This window comes from Dreissena polymorpha, chromosome 1 (assembly GCF_020536995.1).
Source record: "Dreissena polymorpha isolate Duluth1 chromosome 1, UMN_Dpol_1.0, whole genome shotgun sequence".
Taxonomy (NCBI): domain Eukaryota; kingdom Metazoa; phylum Mollusca; class Bivalvia; order Myida; family Dreissenidae; genus Dreissena; species Dreissena polymorpha.
Window position 1 is genome coordinate 47,031,175 of NC_068355.1, and position 21,700 is coordinate 47,052,874.

Genomic DNA, 21,700 nt, shown 5'->3' on the forward strand with positions numbered 1-21,700 from the left:
CGTATGGAGGTTTAAACGTAGATTATGCAGACTCGATGTCTCAGTCACTTTCATCGCTCACTCATCTTGACACGCTTAGTATTGAAGTGGATGATGACAGTCTCGATCTGTGGGAGGCTCTCCATGGTCTGAATATCAAGAGTCTGATTCTGAGTGATCGGCACGGATATTTGAATGTTAAGCATGCAGAGACGATAGAACATTCGCTGTCATCGCTTAAACAGCTTGAAAAGCTTTCAATATTTTTGCGGACAAATATCGACATAAAGCTACCTCAAACATTGAAGTATTTAAATATCTACTGCGTGACATTGCTTCCATCGGAATTACACGAACTTGTGGGCACACTGTCTGCCTGTACTCGTACAGTTGAGAGTAGGCTGGAATTCGGTTGCGCTTCTTTCAACGATGCGCGCGTTAAATCAATTCCATCAGAGGAATACATTTCAATCCAACAAGAACTGGGGACTCTGAATACCGTTGCCGTGAAACGATTCCAAATATTACACCGGTGACGTAAAACCAATATGTGTGAGTATAATGCCGCATTTCCTTGGTCCGTACGTGTCAATGTGGTGTCCAAGACGATAATACGGATGATGATAATGTTAACGATGTTGCATATGAAAGCTTCGTTCTCGCAATCGCCGCAATTAGCAATGGAATCATTAATCGAATTGCAATGCGACTTCTGATAACTTCATCCTCAAACTCATGAATCGTCGATAAATGCGACTGCAACACGTGATAATAACGAGTACAATTGTATTCATTATGTCTCGAACATTTTAAATAAGAATGATATATCTCTCTTGGATAGCATACATAGACAGTAGGCATTGTCAAACATTAATTCAACAAGTTTAAATAATCTTAACATTTTTGTGACGTGTTATTGGTGTGTAAATGTTATAAATGGAAAATGTTTGATGAAATGCATGCCAATTTTGTAAAAGTATTTAAAGTATACTAACACCATAAATTCCAACACGCCACGCATTTTCATTTCATAGCCAATACTGGCTATCATGTACTGTTTTTTCTGCAATATTTATATGCGAAGCAAATTATATGTTTGCATTGTTTCTAGTTCGCGTTCAAGCACATATATATGTACATCTTGTGAACATATTCCAGATCTGCTTAAAAAAAGTTTCAATAGACATGAATATTGCAGAATATCCAATACATTTGATACCTTATTGACTATAGAATTCCAAACGCTTGTCGTCTTAGAATAAATCATATAATAATGTGTTAAGTTGCTTCTTGTAGACATGTTGATCTTAATGTTTGTCATTACAGATAGAAGTAACCACATATTGTTGTACACACACACACATATATATACATGTGTGTGTGTGTTAATTGTTTAGATGCAACAAGAAAAAGGTGCATACCTTTAGTTTTCATTTAGTTTCAGATTATTTTCAGGTACTAAAATAAATCTATAATAGTATATAAATCTATCATTTTTGTTACGCATGTCTTATCTTTATAAACACATGTTTTGGCTGTGACTCTGAGCCAAATATCAGGTTTGGAATTCTTACAACCGGGTTTGCATTATACGGTTTGGATTTCTTACGAACGGATTTGCATTATACGGTTTGGACTCCTTACAACCGGGTGTGCATTCAGCGTTCAGAGGCGGTGACCCCAAATATATTCATGTTTGTTTTTGCTGTGTTTTTGTGCATCCGTACACGTGTGTTTTGTCTATAAATTTGAAATAAAGCAGATATTTAGTTTCAACTGAAACAAAATCAATTGTGATGTGGTCTTGTGCTCTGTGTAGAAGTCGTGTTCGAATACACGTAGGAAATTCAAACTGTCGCCTTATTTCAGTTACCCATATCGCATTCGTTATTGGTGACTTCCGATGCAATGCTAACGTTGTTTATTCCGTGGTAAAAACAAACAGCCTACACACGAGAATTTCTGTTTATGAATTTGAACGGTGATTTGTTTATAATATTTTCTGGATAAAGATGATATCATTATTAAGTTTGTTTGTATATAACACTTGTTAATAGATGTTAACCATATATCAACTACAATATAACGATTTACGTGCGCATACGATAACACGCATTCAATATAGATAAAGATGGAACACCCATATATATGGAAAAAAACATTAACATGTTGTCAAACATTGTAGGAAACTTAAACGTGTGAGAGTTTTATATATCTGGGTTTGATTTAAAGAACGAAAATTAATACATTTATAACTAGTCTGTAAATTTAAAAAAAGATGTATGTGTTGTTTTACAACAAATGAATACAAACGAAAATTGTTTGTTAAAATTAGTCTGATTAATCATTTATCGTTATTTTCACGGCGCTTGGTTATTTCTGTTTATGTTTGTTTGTTTCCTTTTTGTCGTATATGATCATATGTAATTAATATTGATTTTTGTATTTTGTATTAATAACACCGTTGTGCACATCTAAAACATGTGCACCCCAACGAAAAAAGTATTATCTTCACAATCAAAACATCTGTGCTTTACTCAAATACCGGAAATTTATGAATGAGCTATCTTTATATCTTAATCTTAATTTTTTTTAAAGATGTTTGTGCATACAATATACATTAAATACACACTATTACTTTCAAAAAGTGAAATATCACATACAACGAAACGAGTTGCAATTGTTTAAACCATATTTCTTTAGAGAAGTAAACGATGCAGACGATGTCAAAAACAACTTTAATCCAGACAAAATATAAAGTAGCAGTTAACACAGTATAGACACGTATATAATATGAAAAAAAAACAGCAAGTGCAGAAGTTACAAACCTTTTATACTTGAAAGTTAATATATACATCGCACTATCTACTGCAATTGGTGTTTGTTTAATTTAGATTATTTGCAGAATAATGAAAACAGTGTAAGTAGTTTTCGCATGTTTATTTACAGAAATAAAATATGCAGAGGATACAAAACAGTAGAAAAACGCATGCGATATGAAAAATACGGACACAATCAAACGCAAAGAAATCATCCAGCGCCGTAAAATTAAAATTAATAAAAGATTTAACTAATTGTATGTGTGGTTTTTTAAAGTGGACTGTTGCACAACAAATATTATAATTATTTAATCACAGTGTAAGATACTTGTCATTCATTTTCTAATTTCGCTTCTTTAATCTCCGACTTCCTGTGATCTTGCTGATATTTTAACACAGATCACGGTCGCCATATGAGACTTGTTCTGGGAAAACTGGGCTTAACGCATCTGCGTAGTGTCGTCAAAGATCAGCTAATTTTAGAAGAGACTTCGTTTTAACAAACATTCCATAAAAGAGAAAAACGCTGTCCCTGATTAGACCGTGCGGACTGCACAGACCAAGCTGTGATACACTTAATGCTCATGCATTTAGCCTAGTCTTCCCAGAACAAAATTCGTATATGACGAGTCGTGTAGAACAGTGGTGATATTAAAATGACTAATTAATTCGACCATAGGTAGCCAGACTCGAATAATGATGATTCTATTAAAAATAGTTATTATATATGATCACGGTTGAATAAAAATCGATATATACCGAAAACAAACTATTTCGTTACTTTTTATAATGCCCCCTTTCGAAGAAGAGAGGGTATTTTGTTTTGCTGGATGTCGGTCAGTCTGTCGGTCTGTCGGTAGACCAGTTCGTTTCCGATCAATAACTCGTCAATGGATTGACCGATTGGCTTGAAACTTAAGATGTGCATTGGACTTGGACAGTAGATGACTGCTCTTGAAATTGGTGTCACTGGGTCAAAGGTCAAGGTCACTGTCACAATAAGTGTGTAAATCATTTCCGATCAATAACTCGTCAACGAATTGACCGATTGGCTTGGTACTTCACATGTGCATTGGCCTTGAAAAGTAGATGATTCCTATTAAAATTCGGGTCACTAGGTCAAAGGTCAAGGTCATTGCCTTAATAAGCATGAACATCGTTTTTGATCAATAACTCGTAAACGGATGGGCGGATCGACTTGATACTTCACATGTGCCTTGGACAGTAGATAATCTCTATTGAAATTTGGGCTACTAGCTCAAAGGTCAATGTCACTGTTAAATAAGTGTATAATCGTTTCCGATCAATAACTCGTAAACGATTTGACCGATTGGCTTGATACTTCACATGTGTATTGGCCTTGAACTGTAGATGACCCCTACAACAATTGGGGTCACTAGCTCAAAGATCAAGGTCACTGTCTGAAAAAGTGTCAAATCGTTTCTGATCAATAACTTGTCAATCAATTGACCGATTGGCTTGATACTTCCCATGCCCATTTGCCTTTGAAAGTAGATGAACCCTTTAAAATTGGGGTCACTTGGTCAAAGTTCAAGCTCACTGGCACAATAAGAGTGAAAATCGTTTCCGATCAATAACTCGTCAACTAATTGACTTACTGGCTTAAAACTTCACATGTGCATTCGCCTTGGACAGTAGTTGGCCCCTATTGACAATTGGGGTCACCGGTTCAAAGCCCTGTTTGGGGGGGGGGGCATTTGTCTCCGACCGCGGAACTCGTTTTAACTGCCGTTACAACTTTCATTTATTTGTTAAAGGGTTATATCTTTTATTACAAAAACAATAAAAAACGAAATGGATCGATAGTTTTATCGATAGTTTTTACTGTTATCTTGCATTTGTAAGCAGGATATTTTGATACGGCGAATATTCGTTTGTAAATAACTGATATTTCCCTGTTAACCACAGAAAAGTGTTTAAAAAAATTGAAACGCTGTTGTTTAGGGATTGAATTCGAATTATTCACTCAACATATTAGTATTGCATTTTATCGCTCATTGTCTACCGCCTACGTTGTATCTATAGACAAATTTATAACACATCTTTGATTCGGCCATGGCAATAGATACTATCTCATCCATTGAAAAGGGTCGTGTCCTATTTCTTCTTTAATGCTTCAAAAGAACTTGATTACAGTTTGGTTAAATGGCGATTTTTTAAATAATTGTCGTACATATTCAACAAATTGTATGAATTATCTTTAATCAAACGAAATTACGCTCTCGACTATAAACAATGTTTGAACTATTGATTAATTAACGTCATAATCGTACTCATCATTCCAAATCGATAACATAATGAGGCATTTCGAACGCTTTGCATCGATAATTTTGAAACGAAAACGTCGTTCATTACTAAAGCGGGTCTGATTCGCCTCACAAAAAGAACGACGACGAGGCGCAGCGCTAGCTCGTTGGGTTTTGCTTTCAGAGGTCTCTGGTTCCAAACACGAGGATGACAATATGTTTTATTTATTGTTTTTCTTGGTTAAATAATTAATTAAAATTATATAAGTTTTAGTAAACATATTTAATGCCATTTTTCCCAAACTGCGAACTATGTAAACAAGTCCTTTTAAGCTTTTAGTAGTACATACTAACGGCTCAAAGCGACCTGGATGGTCAATAACAGGGAATAGATTATTGTGTAGCGCGAGGACGACTTTCCGAGGCAGCCATCGACCGCTTTGCGGCATAACAATTCCGATGTGCCTTCTTGCCAATTACATCAGCAACAATATGATTAATAACTTGTCTCTGGAAACCTTGCCTTTGATTGACAAAATAAAAATAAATGAAGTCACTAGCATATTTAGAGTGCGACGTACAACGTGGACTACATATTTGAGGTCGACCAGTGGCGCAGTTAAGCTCCCTGATTTAATGACGGTGTCCTTTTTGTCCCGGAGGCCTTTGGCTTAAACGAAGCTAACTTATGCCTAAATGATGCTACTGGGTTCCACGAAGCTGACCTGCGCCTAAATGAGGCTACTTATTTCAGTGACATCCCATGTCTTTCCAAGACACCTTACCTAGAATACACCACGGATACTTTGGGCCATTCGAATTGTCTTCGAAGTTTCCATCGGCTTCAAAACCACCTCTGCAACACTGGCAGCATCGTAATGAAACTGTAATGTGCAGCCAACGTGCATGGGGAAAGCCGAAATACCCTCTGGAAACTCCACTTATCCCAACCACCAACCAACCTCACATGCGCCGCGAGAGGGGATTAAACCCGGATCGCTTAGATGAAACACGCGTGTACCGCACACTGGCTGATAAGTCGATTTTAAAGTTTATGGCATCCTTCCGCGTTTGACGCTTCATTATAATATGTGGACCCGGAGCTTGTTCTAGCTGTGTTACGAATTTGATACGATTTTTGAATTCTAACAGCAATGTCTATCTTTTGATTTTTTACTGATATATATATATATATATATATATATATATATATATATATATATATATGCTATTTTAGTGTGGTGTAATGTTGGTGGGGGGGGGGGAGGTACCTGAGTACCAGGAGGAAAGTCACTTGTCTGGTATTGTGACCACCAATCAAACTCACTTTCTTCCGGGAAGGATGGTTGAAGCCGGGTCGCATAGGTGAGAAGCGCGTATACAAACCAGTGCGCTTGGCTGACAGCATGTTAAAATTGTCTGACAATGTGTCTATTTTGGGGTTTATAACGTCTTTTTCGAGTCTAAGGCAACATTTTGCGTGGAACAAGGATGCGCTCTAGCACTCCTGCATAATTAGCGTGCAAGACTCATGAAAAAATCGAATAATTTTGAATGATAGCTTAAATTCTCAGCTATTTCGTTGTTACTGAAAGATTTTGCACTGATTGTTGTGGTCTTGTGTCGTTGTCGAAAATCGGAGTACAAATAGGACACCCAACATGTCCGGTATGGTGACAACCAACCAAATAGACATGCTTCTGGGAACGGGAAATTAACCCGAGTCGGCTAGGTAAAAAGCGAGTGGCCCAACCACTGCGCTAGCCGGACAGACGGCAAAATGACTGACAATCGATTTGCGAGCAATTATACATAGGCAATTCGAACGGTTCCGAGCTTGTTACTCAGAAGATCACGACTTGAAAACTTAAGACGTTTCCGACTGCTCTTTGCATTCGACGATTACTACAAATTATATTTCTCATTCACCGACAAAACCACCACCCTAATTTAAAAGAAAGATGCCTTGCAATACATTTCTAACATATGCAATACCTAACATATCACTATTTACCTCAATTTGTGAATACGCATGACATTTCCATATGTTAGATGGTAAACTAAGGGATGTAACTATGTTGTAATAGTGAGAAAACGTGAAGCATCATATTTTAGCCGAAACTTTTCGCCACAATTCCAACTAAGTGTCTTCCATACGTACTCTAAATCAAATCAGAGTATTCTAGAACGACAGTTTTAGTATGTCGTCCTTAATGTGAATCGCGTCCTGCTTTTGAAGCGCAACACCGAAGTACGTTGATCTGTAAACAATGTCTACCTACAATATAGATGTGTATGTAATTTAACCATCGTGTAAGATAACGAATGTTAATATCTAGAGCGTGTTTCAGTACGGGATGAGTTATAAATCCGAAAAAGCGTGTGATGTTTAATCACCTACTATATGTAGTATTGGAAACGAAACGGTTGACCTTGGCTGACAATTATTATAAATGTAATATGTGTATTTTGAAGCAACGGTTTAGTGTTCGGATTATCACTTTCAGATCTAATGATATGAATTGTTTAGTCTTTATGTAAATAAATTTTAATTATCGATCATTTTATGTTATGTTATTTAGAAAAAGTGGTTGTCTGTGTGGTCATATAAATCACATACAATTTTAGCAATTCTGTGTGCACATTTGTGAAAGGTACAGGTTCCTCGTGAGTTTTAAAAAATGCGTAAACGCATTATAAAATTGGAAAAATTCGCGTCGTGAAATAAACGGGTCTTTTGCAAAACGCCATCTAAATGTTCTTTGTTCTGCCTTTTCTGTTGAAAAGTTTTTGGACGGAAAATTGGAAATTTGAAATGTTTAATGAATGGGAAAGTTGCTTTACGGGTAATTTATATCGAAGGAAAAAGTCGCAGAATTTAATAATATTTCTTATTGGTTGCAAGTTCTGAAAAAGTACTAACACTTGAAGCTTAAATGGACTGTTCACATTCTGCCCAAACGAAAATAAATACACAAACATGTCATTGATTGAGAAAACAATGTGTGTATCATAAGCTTATTAGCGCTTTATTACGATACTTAAAAAGAAACGCCTATAACCAAAATAGGGTTTAGACTTCATTTGAATATGAAAAGCATTCGTGGTGTAGTAATAGCGCATTAACGTTTGCTTCTTGAAGTTTCTGGTTCAATCCCCACGGCAGGCATATTTTTGTTTTATCTGTTCAGTGTAATATATATTGTTCAAAATAGTGAAGATTTGTTTACCCTTTATTATTGTGGTATTTTATTGATGCTCCTGGCTTGTGTTAACATTGTGTAACAAACAAATCTGCGCGGCACAAAATTTATACATCTGCAAGAACACATCTATTTCTGCAGGTATAAATGGACTCTTGGAAATTAAATATTAAAATGAAATTTCCAAATGATCTTCTCCACTTTTCGATGTGCGTGTGTACGTCAGTTTGGTTAAGACATCTATAAAATTAAGTTTGTTTTGCACTCCTCATATTTAGTTTTGTAATTTGTGCGAGTAAGGCTTTTTAATATTTGTATTTTCAGAGTTTAATAGATAAAAAATTGACAGTGCTTGAAAATACATGTAACTGTATTGTTTATTTAGTTTGTGTCGTACATTCCATGTATTCAAACTTATAGAAAATTAATTGAGTCATGTTGTTGATGGTATATCAGTTCTGTGCTTAATCATGTTTGATTTAATATTAGTGCTAAATAACCTGTTTACCGCGGCTAGACGTGTTTTGTTATAAAAAAGTAATAATGAAATGAAATAGCGTCATATATGATTCCCTATGAAATTCATGTATCCGATATTTGTACACGCGTTGACGCAAATGATGATTCCATTAGTCTCGCGAGAACACAGAATTGCAGGCTAAATTATACTTAGTGGTATTTTCTTTTAAATTTGAAATTCTGTGAAAAGGCCTATTTCACAGACAATAAAGATGCAAACATAGTCTCTGGCGTTAACATTAATAAAGATTTATTTATGAACGACTGTGTTACTTTGATGTTACCGATTCTAGATTGTTTAAAAATTGCTATCAAAGAAACTTATTGAAATGCATGGCATTTTATGACTATATATCGTTGGATTGTTGTATTATTAAATGTATTGAAAGCGTCGTGAAAAGACGCAAAGATGTGTCTTTGATAATCATTGTGTGCTTTGTATCTAGCTACCGTAAATGTAACACGTGTTTTCCGTAAATGTGTTAACAGCCTCGCGTGAACGTATGTATGCTCTAAACATACAACTACCGAACAAATTAGCAACAATATGGAAGATTATGATCAGTCTACGCGAGAAGGCAATGAGTGCATAAGGAAATTTCCCACCGTTTTCACCAAACACGTCCTTAATTTTAGAGAGATTGCATGAGACGGAAAAAAGGATCCTTACTTGCAGTATTTTGTTTTCGAATTTTTTTTTAAGTTTCTAGACAAGTCGAATGTAATTTTTCCCCAACAGAGCTCTCTTACAAATACGAAAGTATGGGGTCCTTGGCGAACCACATGAAGCTGGTTCAAAAATCTGTGTGTTTTTATGTCAGCGAATCACGACGACAGCGATAAAATGCAACTGACGATGACTGATTTTACGCAGCCTAAACTGTCTTGTCGACCATTTATAATGTGCACTGCGTTAGCTATAATGTGTGGACAAGATCTCTAGCCGATGTCAACTTTTGACATTGGCACTTCCATTGACTTATGTCGATATCTAAATCCATCGTATAGACTTCTTGGTACATGTGTAGGGGCAAAGTGTGATAGAAAATGGGCGAGGCTGAAAAAGCGAACTAAACTTTTTACATGTTGCTGCAGCCGAACCTACTAAGGATTCTAACTTAGATTTGCATTTGACATGAATCTACTTGATGCATGAAATATTAAAAAAGTGCGTTCTGTTCCTGAGATACCTACACACACTTCTTCTTAATAAATGATGTTAACGGACGACTTATGACCCAGTGATCAGGGAAAAACTGTAAAACGCCTTTGAACGCACATCTCGAGTATGAAAAGGGCGCTATATAAATGTGGTATAATAATAATAAATGTATTTAGATCTTCAAATGTTATAGTTGTCTTTTGCCAATCGCTAAAATTAAACTGTTATAAACTCTTGGAGGGAACTACGTGTACATATGTAAAGCTATTGAATGAAAATGAACTAAAAATGATTACCATAAAGTACAGTATTGCAAACAAAAACACTATTTTTCCAAGCAGTAATCGAAACGTTCGTGAGCTATGAGCCCTTTAAAATAAGCCAATCATTTCATAGTCATAATGCCTGTCGGCGATCGTATTGTTTATGCAAATGTACTTCGGTTATGAGAAAGAATTATAAGTCAATACAGGTTCAACCTTTTACTACCGTTATAAATATTCAACTGACAATTATAAATAACAATTACAATAATGATGCCGTCTTAAAAAACGTGAACGATCGCGCCGTCGGCGACCTCGTACGACGACGCGCCAAAATCACAACATTCTCCCGGCCGCGAAAAATAGAAAACACATATTTAGTAATATTAACATAACATAAACACTAGTTTATGAGAAAAGTCAATGTTGATTAGATAGCCCACCACAATATCCAATGCCGATCGTATCACAATATTATCACTGAGTATTAATTGTCAATGCGTTCACTTTGAGTTGTAATAGTTTTGTTATATGCCTACTTGTGAACAGACCATTGCTTGTGCGCAAACGTGCAGCGCGAATTGGTCCATCATTTCCGAATGATCACCTACGGAGCAATGTTGTATTCTCTAGTGTCAATCGTCTGCGGCATTTCGGTTGCGAGCAATGGCGGCGGTTCGTCTTTCACGACTTCCGGGACCTCTGTTACAACCCGTTTTGTAATAAAAACCCGAATTGTAATAATTATTACAAAGTGGGTTGCGATGCATTATTACATTTCGGGTCGACAGTAACAAGCCGTTTTGTAATAAAAACCCGAAATGTAATAAATGTTATCATGTCCATTAAATCAGAGGTACAGACTTTTTTAGAAGTTATTTTCATGTTTAAATTATTTTAGAGTAGGTATTGACTGGTCCCCCGACCTTTGTTCTAATAGACTCCATCAACAAATCATGAATGTTATAATTTATTACAAAGTGGGTTGCGATGCATTATTACATTTCGGGTCGACAGTTAGAAACCGTTTTGTAATAAAAACCTTAAAGGTAATAAATTTTATCATGTCCATTAAATCAGAGATATAGACTTTTTTAGAAGTTATTTTCATGTTTAAATTAGTTTTAGAGTAGGTATTGACTGTTCCCTCGACATTTGTATTTATAGACTCCATCAACAAATCATGAATGTAATAATTTATTACAAAGTGGGTTGCGATGTATTATTACATTTCGGAACGACAGTAACGACCCGTTTTGTAATAAAAACCCGAAATGTAATAAATTTTATCATGTCCATTAAATCAGAGATACAGACTTTTTTAGAAGTTATTTTCATGTTTAAATTAATTTTAAAGTAGGTATTGACCGATCCCCTGACCTTTGTTCTTATAGACTCCATCAACAAATCATGAATGTAATAATTTATTACAAAGTGGGTTGCGATGCATTATTACATTTCGGGTCGACAGTAACGACCCGTTTTGTAATAAAAACCCGAATTGTAATAAATTGTAGCATGTCCATTAAATCAGAGATAAAGACTTGTTTAGAAGTTATTTTCATGTTTAAATTAGTTTTAGAGTAGGTATTGACTGTTCCCCCGATCTGTGTTTTTATAGACTCCATCAACAAATCATGAATGTAATAATTTATTACAAAGTGGGTTGCGATGCATTATTACATTTCGGGTCGACAGTAACAACCCGTTTTGTAATAAAAACCCGAAATGTAATAAATTTTATCATGTCCACTCAATCAGAGATACAGACTTTTGAAGAATTTATTTTCATGTTTAAATTAGTTTTAGAGTAGGTATTGACTGTCCCCCCGACCTTTGTTCTTATAGACTCCATCAACAAATCATGAATGTAATTATTTATTACAAAGTGGGTTTCGATGTATTATTACATTTCGGTTCGACAGTAACGACCCGTTTTGTAATAAAAACCCGAAATGTAATAAATTTTATCATGTCCTTTATATCAGAGATACAGACTTATTTTAGAAGTTATTTTCATGTTTAAATTATTTTTAGAGTAGGTATTGACTGTTCCCCCGACCTCTGTTCTTATAGATACCTACACACACACTTCTTCTTTCTAAATGTATTTAGATCTTCAAATGTCATAATTGTCTTTTGCCAATCGCTACAATTATACAGTTATAAAGTCGTGGAGGGAACTACTTGTACATATGAAAATCTATTGAATGACAGTGAACTAATATGATTACCATGAAGTACAGATGTGCAAACAAACACACAATTTTTCCAAGCAGTAATTGAAATGTTCGTGAGCTATGAGCCCTTTAAAATTAGCCATTTGTTTCATAGTCATGATGCATTTATATCATGCAAAATGTATGGTTGATTTTCCAGAAAAAATAACGCTGTGGGATTTTATTCATTTTGGTTAAAAACCTATTTTTGTAAGCTTGGAAAACTCGATGTACAGAATATTTTTCGGCCAAAGTGATTTTTTCCTCTCAAAAAATGGAGAAAAATGCTCTATTTGACATAGTATGTCCCTGTTAAATATCATTTATTATGCATATGTTCAAACACTCATCATCATTTATCATTATACTTTTAAAACGCCATTTAGAATAATGATGCTTCATTAACAGCTCGTCAAAAGCCCCAGGCGGTTAGGGCTCGTTTGTGCTGTGTTATAATGGTTGGTTTGATTCGTTTAACATTCGCATATGTACAGTTCAGCTCACGCAAAACAAACAAATTCCGCGATCCGCGGAGTTTGACGACATCAATTGTTCGCGGAGTCAACTCGGCATCGACCATCTGGTCGCCGAGTCGCCGTGTCTGTTCGCCGAGACACGCCGCGGCACGCCTCGGCATGATGCCGAGGAAATTGTTGGTGATATGACGCTGAGTCACTCGGCGAACAATCTTATAAACTATAATTTACCTGGGATAGAAACTGATTACAAGTTCCGAAATCATGATGTTTATTAAATGTAGATTAACTACTTTCGGACAATTCCTCTAAATAAAATATAATTTAAACACACTGTATCGTTAACGTTACGCTGTTTCAGTTCCTTCATTACTGAAACAATTAGTGTATTGTATACTGACTGCAGTAAACAGGGAAAACAGGGCTTAATGCATATGCATAAATTGTCAACCCAGTACCAGAGACTGTCTTTAAACGAAAAACACCATAAAATCAGAAAGTGTCGTCCTTGATTAGCTTGTGCGAACTGCACTGGCTAATCAGTATGCACAGGACACCACTTATTGGACATACATAAGGCCCCGTTTTCCCTGAACGCAGCCAATATGTACAGATTTCAATGACAAACTGGCCAATGTCGTCGCACAGGCGGTTAAACACTATTGATTACATACACACACTCACTGTCTGCAGTGTACCAGTGGTGAAGCATAAACAGGCTAATCAGTGTGCACAAGTAGATGCGGTGGTCATCGTTCTTAGGGTAGTTAAGAGCAGACCGACTTGCAAAACTAGCTCTTAACCTTAATTGTTCGCAAGCGAACAACTAACAAGAGAGGTGTTTGTCAGAAACACAATGCCCCCTTCTGCGCCGCTTTGAAGCCATATATTTGATCTTTGACCTTGAAGGATGACCTTGACCTTTGACCACACAAAATGTGCAGCTCCATGAGATACACATGCATGCCAAATATCAAGTTTCTATCTTCAATATTGCAAAAGTTATGACCAATGATAAAGTGTTCGGACGGACGGACGGCCTGACGGACAGACAGACAGACGGACGGCTTGACGGACAGTTCAAAAACTTCATTCCACTCTTCGGGGGGCATAAAAAAACACGTACGTATGCCAAATACTGCTGTTCACAGAACATTATTGTATTTCAGCTAATGGAACCACATATATCTCAGACACGTGAAGTATTATATGCAAATGATGATGATGATGGTGATGAAAATGACGACGACGACCACGACGCCGCCGCCGCCCCGCCACCGCCGCCGATGCTGCTGCTGCTGATGATGATGATGCTGATTATGTTCAATATCACGACCGCATTTGAACATAGATGTAGAAGTGGACCGCTAAACATTAGAACTGACGTGTATACATGTACAAGCATAATAGGCTTCAATTTAACCCTTTACCACTTAGATACGTATTTTCACGCATTTGAAGTCCCTTGGAAAGTTATATTTAATTTAAGACCTTTCTTACTCGATTCAAGTTCTTAAGCCTTCATCTACAAACATTAGATACTGATGAGCAGCAAACAGCATTAAACCTGAACAGACTGCGAGTTACTCGCAGGCTGTTCTGGTTTTATGCTGTTTGCACATAGCCATTTCCACTTTGCTGATAGGGAAAGGGTTAAACGAGTGTTCTGATTAAAAATAAGTAGCTTTTCTTCACATGGACTGGGTATTAAAGATAAAGACCGCAGGAGCACATTGGCAATCGAAATAGCGCGAATTCTGTACCCCGCAAATTCATGTGTTGAACATTACGTTAAGAAAATAAGAACACTGTCATTACATTATTCTTACAAAATTCCTTGCGTGTCATGAATTACCAAAAGGTTGTAATCGTAACACCATTATACGTTTGCCTTACATATACGTATCGAAGGCAATGATACGTGAAGTTTTCAGTGGTAAACCTTTATCATGATTTTTGGCAAAATATGCATTGAAACATTTGGTATTTATACCTGCTCTAACTGCCACACTTAAAATGATCGCATTACCAAAAAGCTTTAAAATTACGACGAAAATGATCACCTGAACACTATTTTAGACTTAAATAATCAATTTACATAATCGCGCCTGTAACTTAAGAAGCCTCTCCAAGCAAATATTCAGCAATCAATACAACCATGACCTTCTTAAATACAATGGCTGTTTATACAAGTTAACATGTAATATAATGTGATTCACATAACTACTGAAAACCACACTATGGCGCATAGGCGTTTGCAAGTAACATGATTAAAGATCTTAACTACAATGTAAAGCGTGTTGTTCATGAATGTTCCTTATTCTTGATCATACAAATAGTTGTCTGGTAAGGCTTGATGTATAATACAATGCATATTGCAAAACATTAACAATGGCAGGAAAATAATATGATCGGAAGAAACACGTATTAAATATCCTTGCATAATGACACATCAGACCACCATGGCATGCACCTGTTTAATTGTTCTTAAGTGTTAATACTCTTTTGGTTAGTCGTTGGCAATTCTACACATTCGATACTTATCTTCCTGTTGTCATGGACAATTAAGAAACTATATTCAGCCTGCTGGTATGCAAAATATATTAATGTAGAGCAGGCTTGGCTGGGATATTGATTTTATCAGACCGCCATTCCCGGGCGTTGTATCAGATTGCAAAGATACAATACGTATTTAAATGTTTGTTTGAAAACTAACGGCGCACTGTCATGTTTTCAGCGCTAACATGCACGTAGGCCATGCTTAAGTACGGTATACTTTTCCACAATGAAATTGAGGCCTTGACATAAATTATTGCATTTTTAAGAGGGTTTTAACATGCAAATTAGTTGCAGTTTCGTAACATGTTACCGCTGTGTGCTGTAAACATTAAGCTTGTAATATGATGCGGGAATAAAAGTAGGCCTGTTAAAGGGAGCTTACACTTTTGAATGAAATAAGAAAACGAATGAGGTGTATTGCCAATATATGAAGGTGTGTCCCCCATTTATATGTGGTACTATATTTGTGTGCTTTATTATTCACATTTCCATAATATTTATAATGAGTTTATGGAAAAGACGATTAAATAAAGTACAACATGGTAGATAATAAGACGAGACTTAATGTCATTTACAGTACATAGGATATACACTTTTTTTATTAAAAAATAATCATAATAAAATGCAACATGAATTCAAAACCATAAATATATATAATACAAATATGTTATGTGTTTCTATTATACAATTAATCGATTTGATGATGCTTGTTTCAAACAGAAAATGATAACTGATCGCACTTAATAAAATAACTCATCCTATTACGTGTATATCCCAGTAAACCATGTCTCGTAGGAAAAGAATATAAATACACATCTAAAAACTTTAGTGTATTATCAATAACGTAAATAATGGCCAGCTTGTAGGGGAATTTTCTTTTCTTTATTTAAGAGTGTGCAAATCTAGTATCAGTTTAACGATCGGTATGTCCAGTTCCAAAAATTGGAATAACAAATATATATCAAGCATTTGCGTTACACACGGAAGTTTTATACATAAAAGTAGTTAATAAGATATCAGCTATGTCTGCCCGACTTAAGTTATTCATTGAAAATAATTGGCATTGCAAATATGTTCTTCCCATTTAACAAAATCTTAAAACAGCAAGCCCAAAAATTAAAGGACGCACTTGCAAACCTATTTTATCATATACAAAAACAAGCTTTGCATGGGGTATCGATTGCAACAGACCGGGATTTTCCAAAGCCGTATCAGATTTCACAAGTACAATTTAAACTTATGAGGCGTTCGCCATGGGTCTTATAAATATTGGGTGTATTAACATAAACGAAATATCAAGCGCACAAGCCCTCCCGTTCATCATGTTTAAGGTACACGATCTTCAACAATAGACAAATACATACTAGTAATACATGCCATGGCCAATGCGTCCCAACAATATATACCAGAGTGCAAGCTTCATTTTTATATTATAACGGGTATTTGAACATAACATACATACTTTGGAATTTTTACAAGTTTAAGATTTATAAAAATATGTTATGTTAAAAGGTTTAATAATCGCACGGTCAAATAAAACATTATATCAAATCGCTGAAGGCACTGAAGTTGTTCGCTATTGCATAATCTTAGTTTTCAAAATTATGTTATAGCTTTTTATACCGCAAGTTTGAAATGCACACAACCCATTCAAATTTATAAAGAGTGTGTCGCAAAGCACAGGTTGAGATGTGGGTGCAATGTTTATCCTCATATTAATGTTATAGAGATAACTTAGACAAAGCAACAACAATATGTCTCTCTTTTTTCGCAGATGGTTGCTGCACTGGCAGCCATCTGTAGAATTTTGGTTGCCTTGCTAAAGAATAACAAGCCTAGAATCATGAACATGTTGTAAAATGTGTATCTAATACAACATTTATTTTCCTTAAATTATTGAGCAACAATTTTGGCGACATGACAGACGTTTAAAGCAAGTCTCGTTTCCGAAATAATCTGCGGGATTTAACTGTGTAAACTTTAACTCAATATAGATACAGTTATCGACATACACAATAATTGTTTTGACAGATGACATCCGATTGATAATTTAATTAAATGTATGCAGATATAGAGAAATGTTAACAATCGCACAGCGTATTTTCTGTGTATGTTTCTATATTTCGATAACATGTGTTATAGATTAGTATACAATCAATATTTGTAAATAGTTATACTCGGCGAATCGCCGCATCTACGCGGCGTTACTCCGCGAATCGATGCCGAGGCACAAACAGACGCGGCGTCACTCCGCGAAATTTCGCCGAGTGCCTCGGCATCATGCCGAGTAAATACACGGCGAAAATACGTTAACAGAAGAATCTGTCCGCTTTGTTGGTTTTGCGTGAGCTGTACTGTAGGAGGATTGAATATTGATAATACACTCAGAGAATTTTCTAAAGCAACACTTTCGAACTTAAATATCTCCATAAAGCGTTTAGATTTTGATTTAAAATTTCACATGTGAATATTTGACAATTTTCTGTGCAAAATTATTATTAAATCATTCATCCGTGACAAAAGGGCTTTTTTGTACTTGGGGTAGCCACGGTTTCATTGTTTTAGACGTGAACATGTTGAAACGCTGTATGATTCTAATTTTATTTCAAGTTCTTCATTTACGGTTGGTTGATACACCAGGAAACATAAATTTATTTTTAAAATCGATATGTGCCGTATAAACTTTTAGAAGCGCAACAGTGCAACCGGCATGTTGCAGCTACCTTCCCAACTTGCTGAAGCATCCGATCGTCACGGAAGAATATTTTTATTGTTTGCTTTCACATACTGTTATCAAAAGATCACATGTACTAGTGTTTGCTTGCACATACTGTAGTCAAAAGATCACACGTACAATTTTAAATCAAAATATTTTGTTATTTTTCCATTTTAATTTCAATTTCACCATTGTTGGTGGGCTTTTACACCACATAAAAACAATATGGCTCGTATTAAAATTCATGAGCGCAATGCTGCAAGCCGGTCGGTTATTTAGACGTGTACGTTAATGCGTGATACTTTTCACATTATTGTTTTATGATTTACAATTTTGATAATTTTTCTTTTTTCAGTGATTATTTTAATTTGTTATGTTTGATATTTTAGAATTGATCAATTTCAATTAAATTTACATGATGTATAAGATATGTCTTGAAGTAGTGTGAATCCAAATGTCAACAAAATCTGTTATAAAATAAGGGAACTATATTGATTTGAATAAGTTTTTCGTTAGAAGACTCCAAGTGTTAGATAAAGTCAAAATTTGATACTAAATTGTGTCATATTTTTCAGAAAGTAACTACTGTAATCAATATTACTTGTTTTCCAACACTATAAGTTTTCATACATACTTTCTGTGTGAAGAAAATTGTTTTTGTAACTCAAATTGTTCGGACGTCCAAATCTTCACCTATGAGTATTTACTTTTGGATGTTTTTCTGTCGAAAATAGGCCCCATTTCTAATGTCAGAAACTAGATATGTTTCACAAATGACACTAACACATTCTCAATTGACGGATCCCGCTTATTTACATGTTTTTGTTTTAGAATAGTTCTCAAGTTTAGTTCCCCTCCCGTTTAAAGGCTGAACTTTAGATGTATAATATAAAACACACTGTTATTATAATTTAAAACAATATATAAAGAAAACAACAACAACACCAAAGTCCCTTTTTTTCAAAACGACGCCTTTGTTCCCAATCCAAAGAACCCAGCCACATTCCCAACATGGTAAGAAACACTCCCCAGTCTATTTTAAGCATTATAAGGTACCAATGCTAGCTCATGGGCATTTTATAATCAATTTTACACAAATCATTTTGACATTTCTGCTGGAATGCCTAAAATTTGATATTTGAATGTTTTGAAATTCATCAGGTATTGGTGGAACCAAAAGCAGCGGGGCGATTCCTGTAGACATGTACATTTGTAGGGGATCTTTCGGAACTACCGGCCCGCTGCTATACATCCCAGGGGCAGATGTGGCTGGAATTGTGTCAAAGATTCGGGCAAAAGTAACTAAGTTTAAGGTGTCTGTTATGAAATGTTATACCTCTTAATTTAAAGCTATGTATGTTTTAATTTCAGTATGGTATATATGTTTTATTGAAATAAACTTCCTTGAAATTGTTTAATTAGTGTTATATTTAGTCAACCGGCATGACGGTATTTCTGGTTAAGAATTATCAGCGCATTGAAGGCAATCATGTATTTATTTCATGATGCATAATGAGATGGTTTAATTTACTTATCAATGGTGGTTTAATAGTGTTATTTTCAGAAAACAGTAGATAAATGAAGGTTACGCTTGTCAGCTCATGGTTACAACAAGTACACAAGTTTCGTTTTGGAAATTGTTACATTCGAACAAGGCGCATGGTTTCGAAATACCGTGGTTCATGGCTTTCAGTCAGCTATTAGTGAGTCCGAGCTTCATTCATTATACCAAACACAATACGTTTGGATGGATGAGAAACAACTGTTATTGATGGTATTGAATAATGAGAAGGTGATGCAACTGTTTCGCACAGAATCCTGAGAATGCAAGTGTGTGCTTATGAAATTAAGTCCTGAGGCTCAACAATTTATGACGTCGGGGAGTTCAAAGAAGAAATTTATTTTACATCTCGAACAAACAATGTAAGCAAATAATTAAAAAGACGTAGTCAAAAAGATACTGTTTCACAGGTTAGAATTGATCTACATGGGTTAGCATTTCTCTTACATAAGCAAACAACAGTGACAGTGTTAGGAATCAAAGCTTAGAGGTACAAATTGCATATTGCTGTCAATAAATGCCAAAAATGTACCATTATTTACCTGCAACATTTCGAACATTTTATATATGAGATATTTTTAAAAAGTCAAAGTTTCAATGATGTAAATGTATGTCCTGATAAAAACGCGCCCAGTAAACAATTTTAATGCTTTCTCTTTAACAGTCTTTTCATCTTTTTTTCCGAATTCCACCGCCAGATGATAACGTGTATGTGATAAGGAATGTTTCCGGTGGGTATGCGGAATTCACGGTTGCTGATGTAAAAATATAGTTAGGAAATTACCGACCCATTTGACTTTTGCATAGGGTGCCGATCTTGGGTTTATATCGTTAAACTTTATTAATATTTTCTCTCAGAAGGACGTTTCTTGTTTGATTTATTGTTTAAGCAGTCACATACCCTATCAGTTACCCAGTTGCGGTAATTTGCATCATTCTGTTTTCCGGTGTTTTAACTGTAACTATGTTAATAATAGTGTTATATTTACGATCTGAATAAGATGGACAAACATCATAACGTTAACATAAATATTTTCCATCTTTTTCAGGTACGTACAGAGCATTGAAATCAAATAAATTTGAAGGAGAGAATGAAAAACAAGGAAGCCATTTTTATTTAAATGTTATTGTTTTCCCACAATATTATACCCTACTGTACTAGGGTTACACAATTTATTTGGGGGCACTTGTCGATTTACAATAGTATGTCGGCAAGGTCTTTCCCGATATATTTATGAATATTTTTCTTGCTTTTCAAATGTGTTAATAAAATTGATGTTGTGTTTGTTTACACGTTTTCATACGTCTTGTCAAGATTGGGGATGTGATTATCGAGCAATTTGCGTCACCTGTCAAGTTTTGTGTAGCTGGGCTATTATCAAAACATGCGAACCAGCAAACGGCTTCACACACCTCCATTGTTTGTTTATCGCCGGTAATGTCGTAATGGTGTTGAGAAGTTTGAGTCGTTTAAGTCTCCTGTCAATTATAGACACTCGAAAAGAACGCATGATATCGGCATTGTAAATAAAACGTGCGGTTGTGAATTAGTCATGCATGAATAACCACGTGACAATACCAATCAATAATGTCAGTTTCTTAGTTATAACTAATCCATCCGTTATGTGTACTCCACGATAAAATCGTGGAAAGTTACTTCGGAGACATATGATGAAAACCTTGATGGTATCCTCGTGGAAAGTGTGCATTTCATGCATAATTCATTTAAATCCAAACATTAATTTTTACGCATAATATGATTAAAAAAAACACAAACTAGTTGTATCGTTATCGTCTTTAAAATAATTAATAATGGAAGCAATAAAAGAACACGTAAGATCGGCAATCTAAATATAACGATTTTCAGTTAGCCTGCGGTACGAAATTTTCCCCCCGATTTTTTTTGCTTCAAAAACTTTTTTTCCCGTTGTTTTACCTTTAAAAAGTAGATGCGCGT

General features: G+C 35.4%; 1 protein-coding gene across 1 annotated transcript in view; it reads right to left on the reverse strand.

Moving 5' to 3' along the window:
• Window positions 1–50: 50 nt before the first annotated feature.
• Window positions 51–21,700, reverse strand: part of LOC127871876 (DBH-like monooxygenase protein 1) — a 47,226-nt gene continuing 25,576 nt past the window's right edge. The window contains 1 exon segment of the mRNA XM_052415178.1: window positions 51–128. Coding sequence (XP_052271138.1) covers window positions 51–128 — 78 coding nt within the window.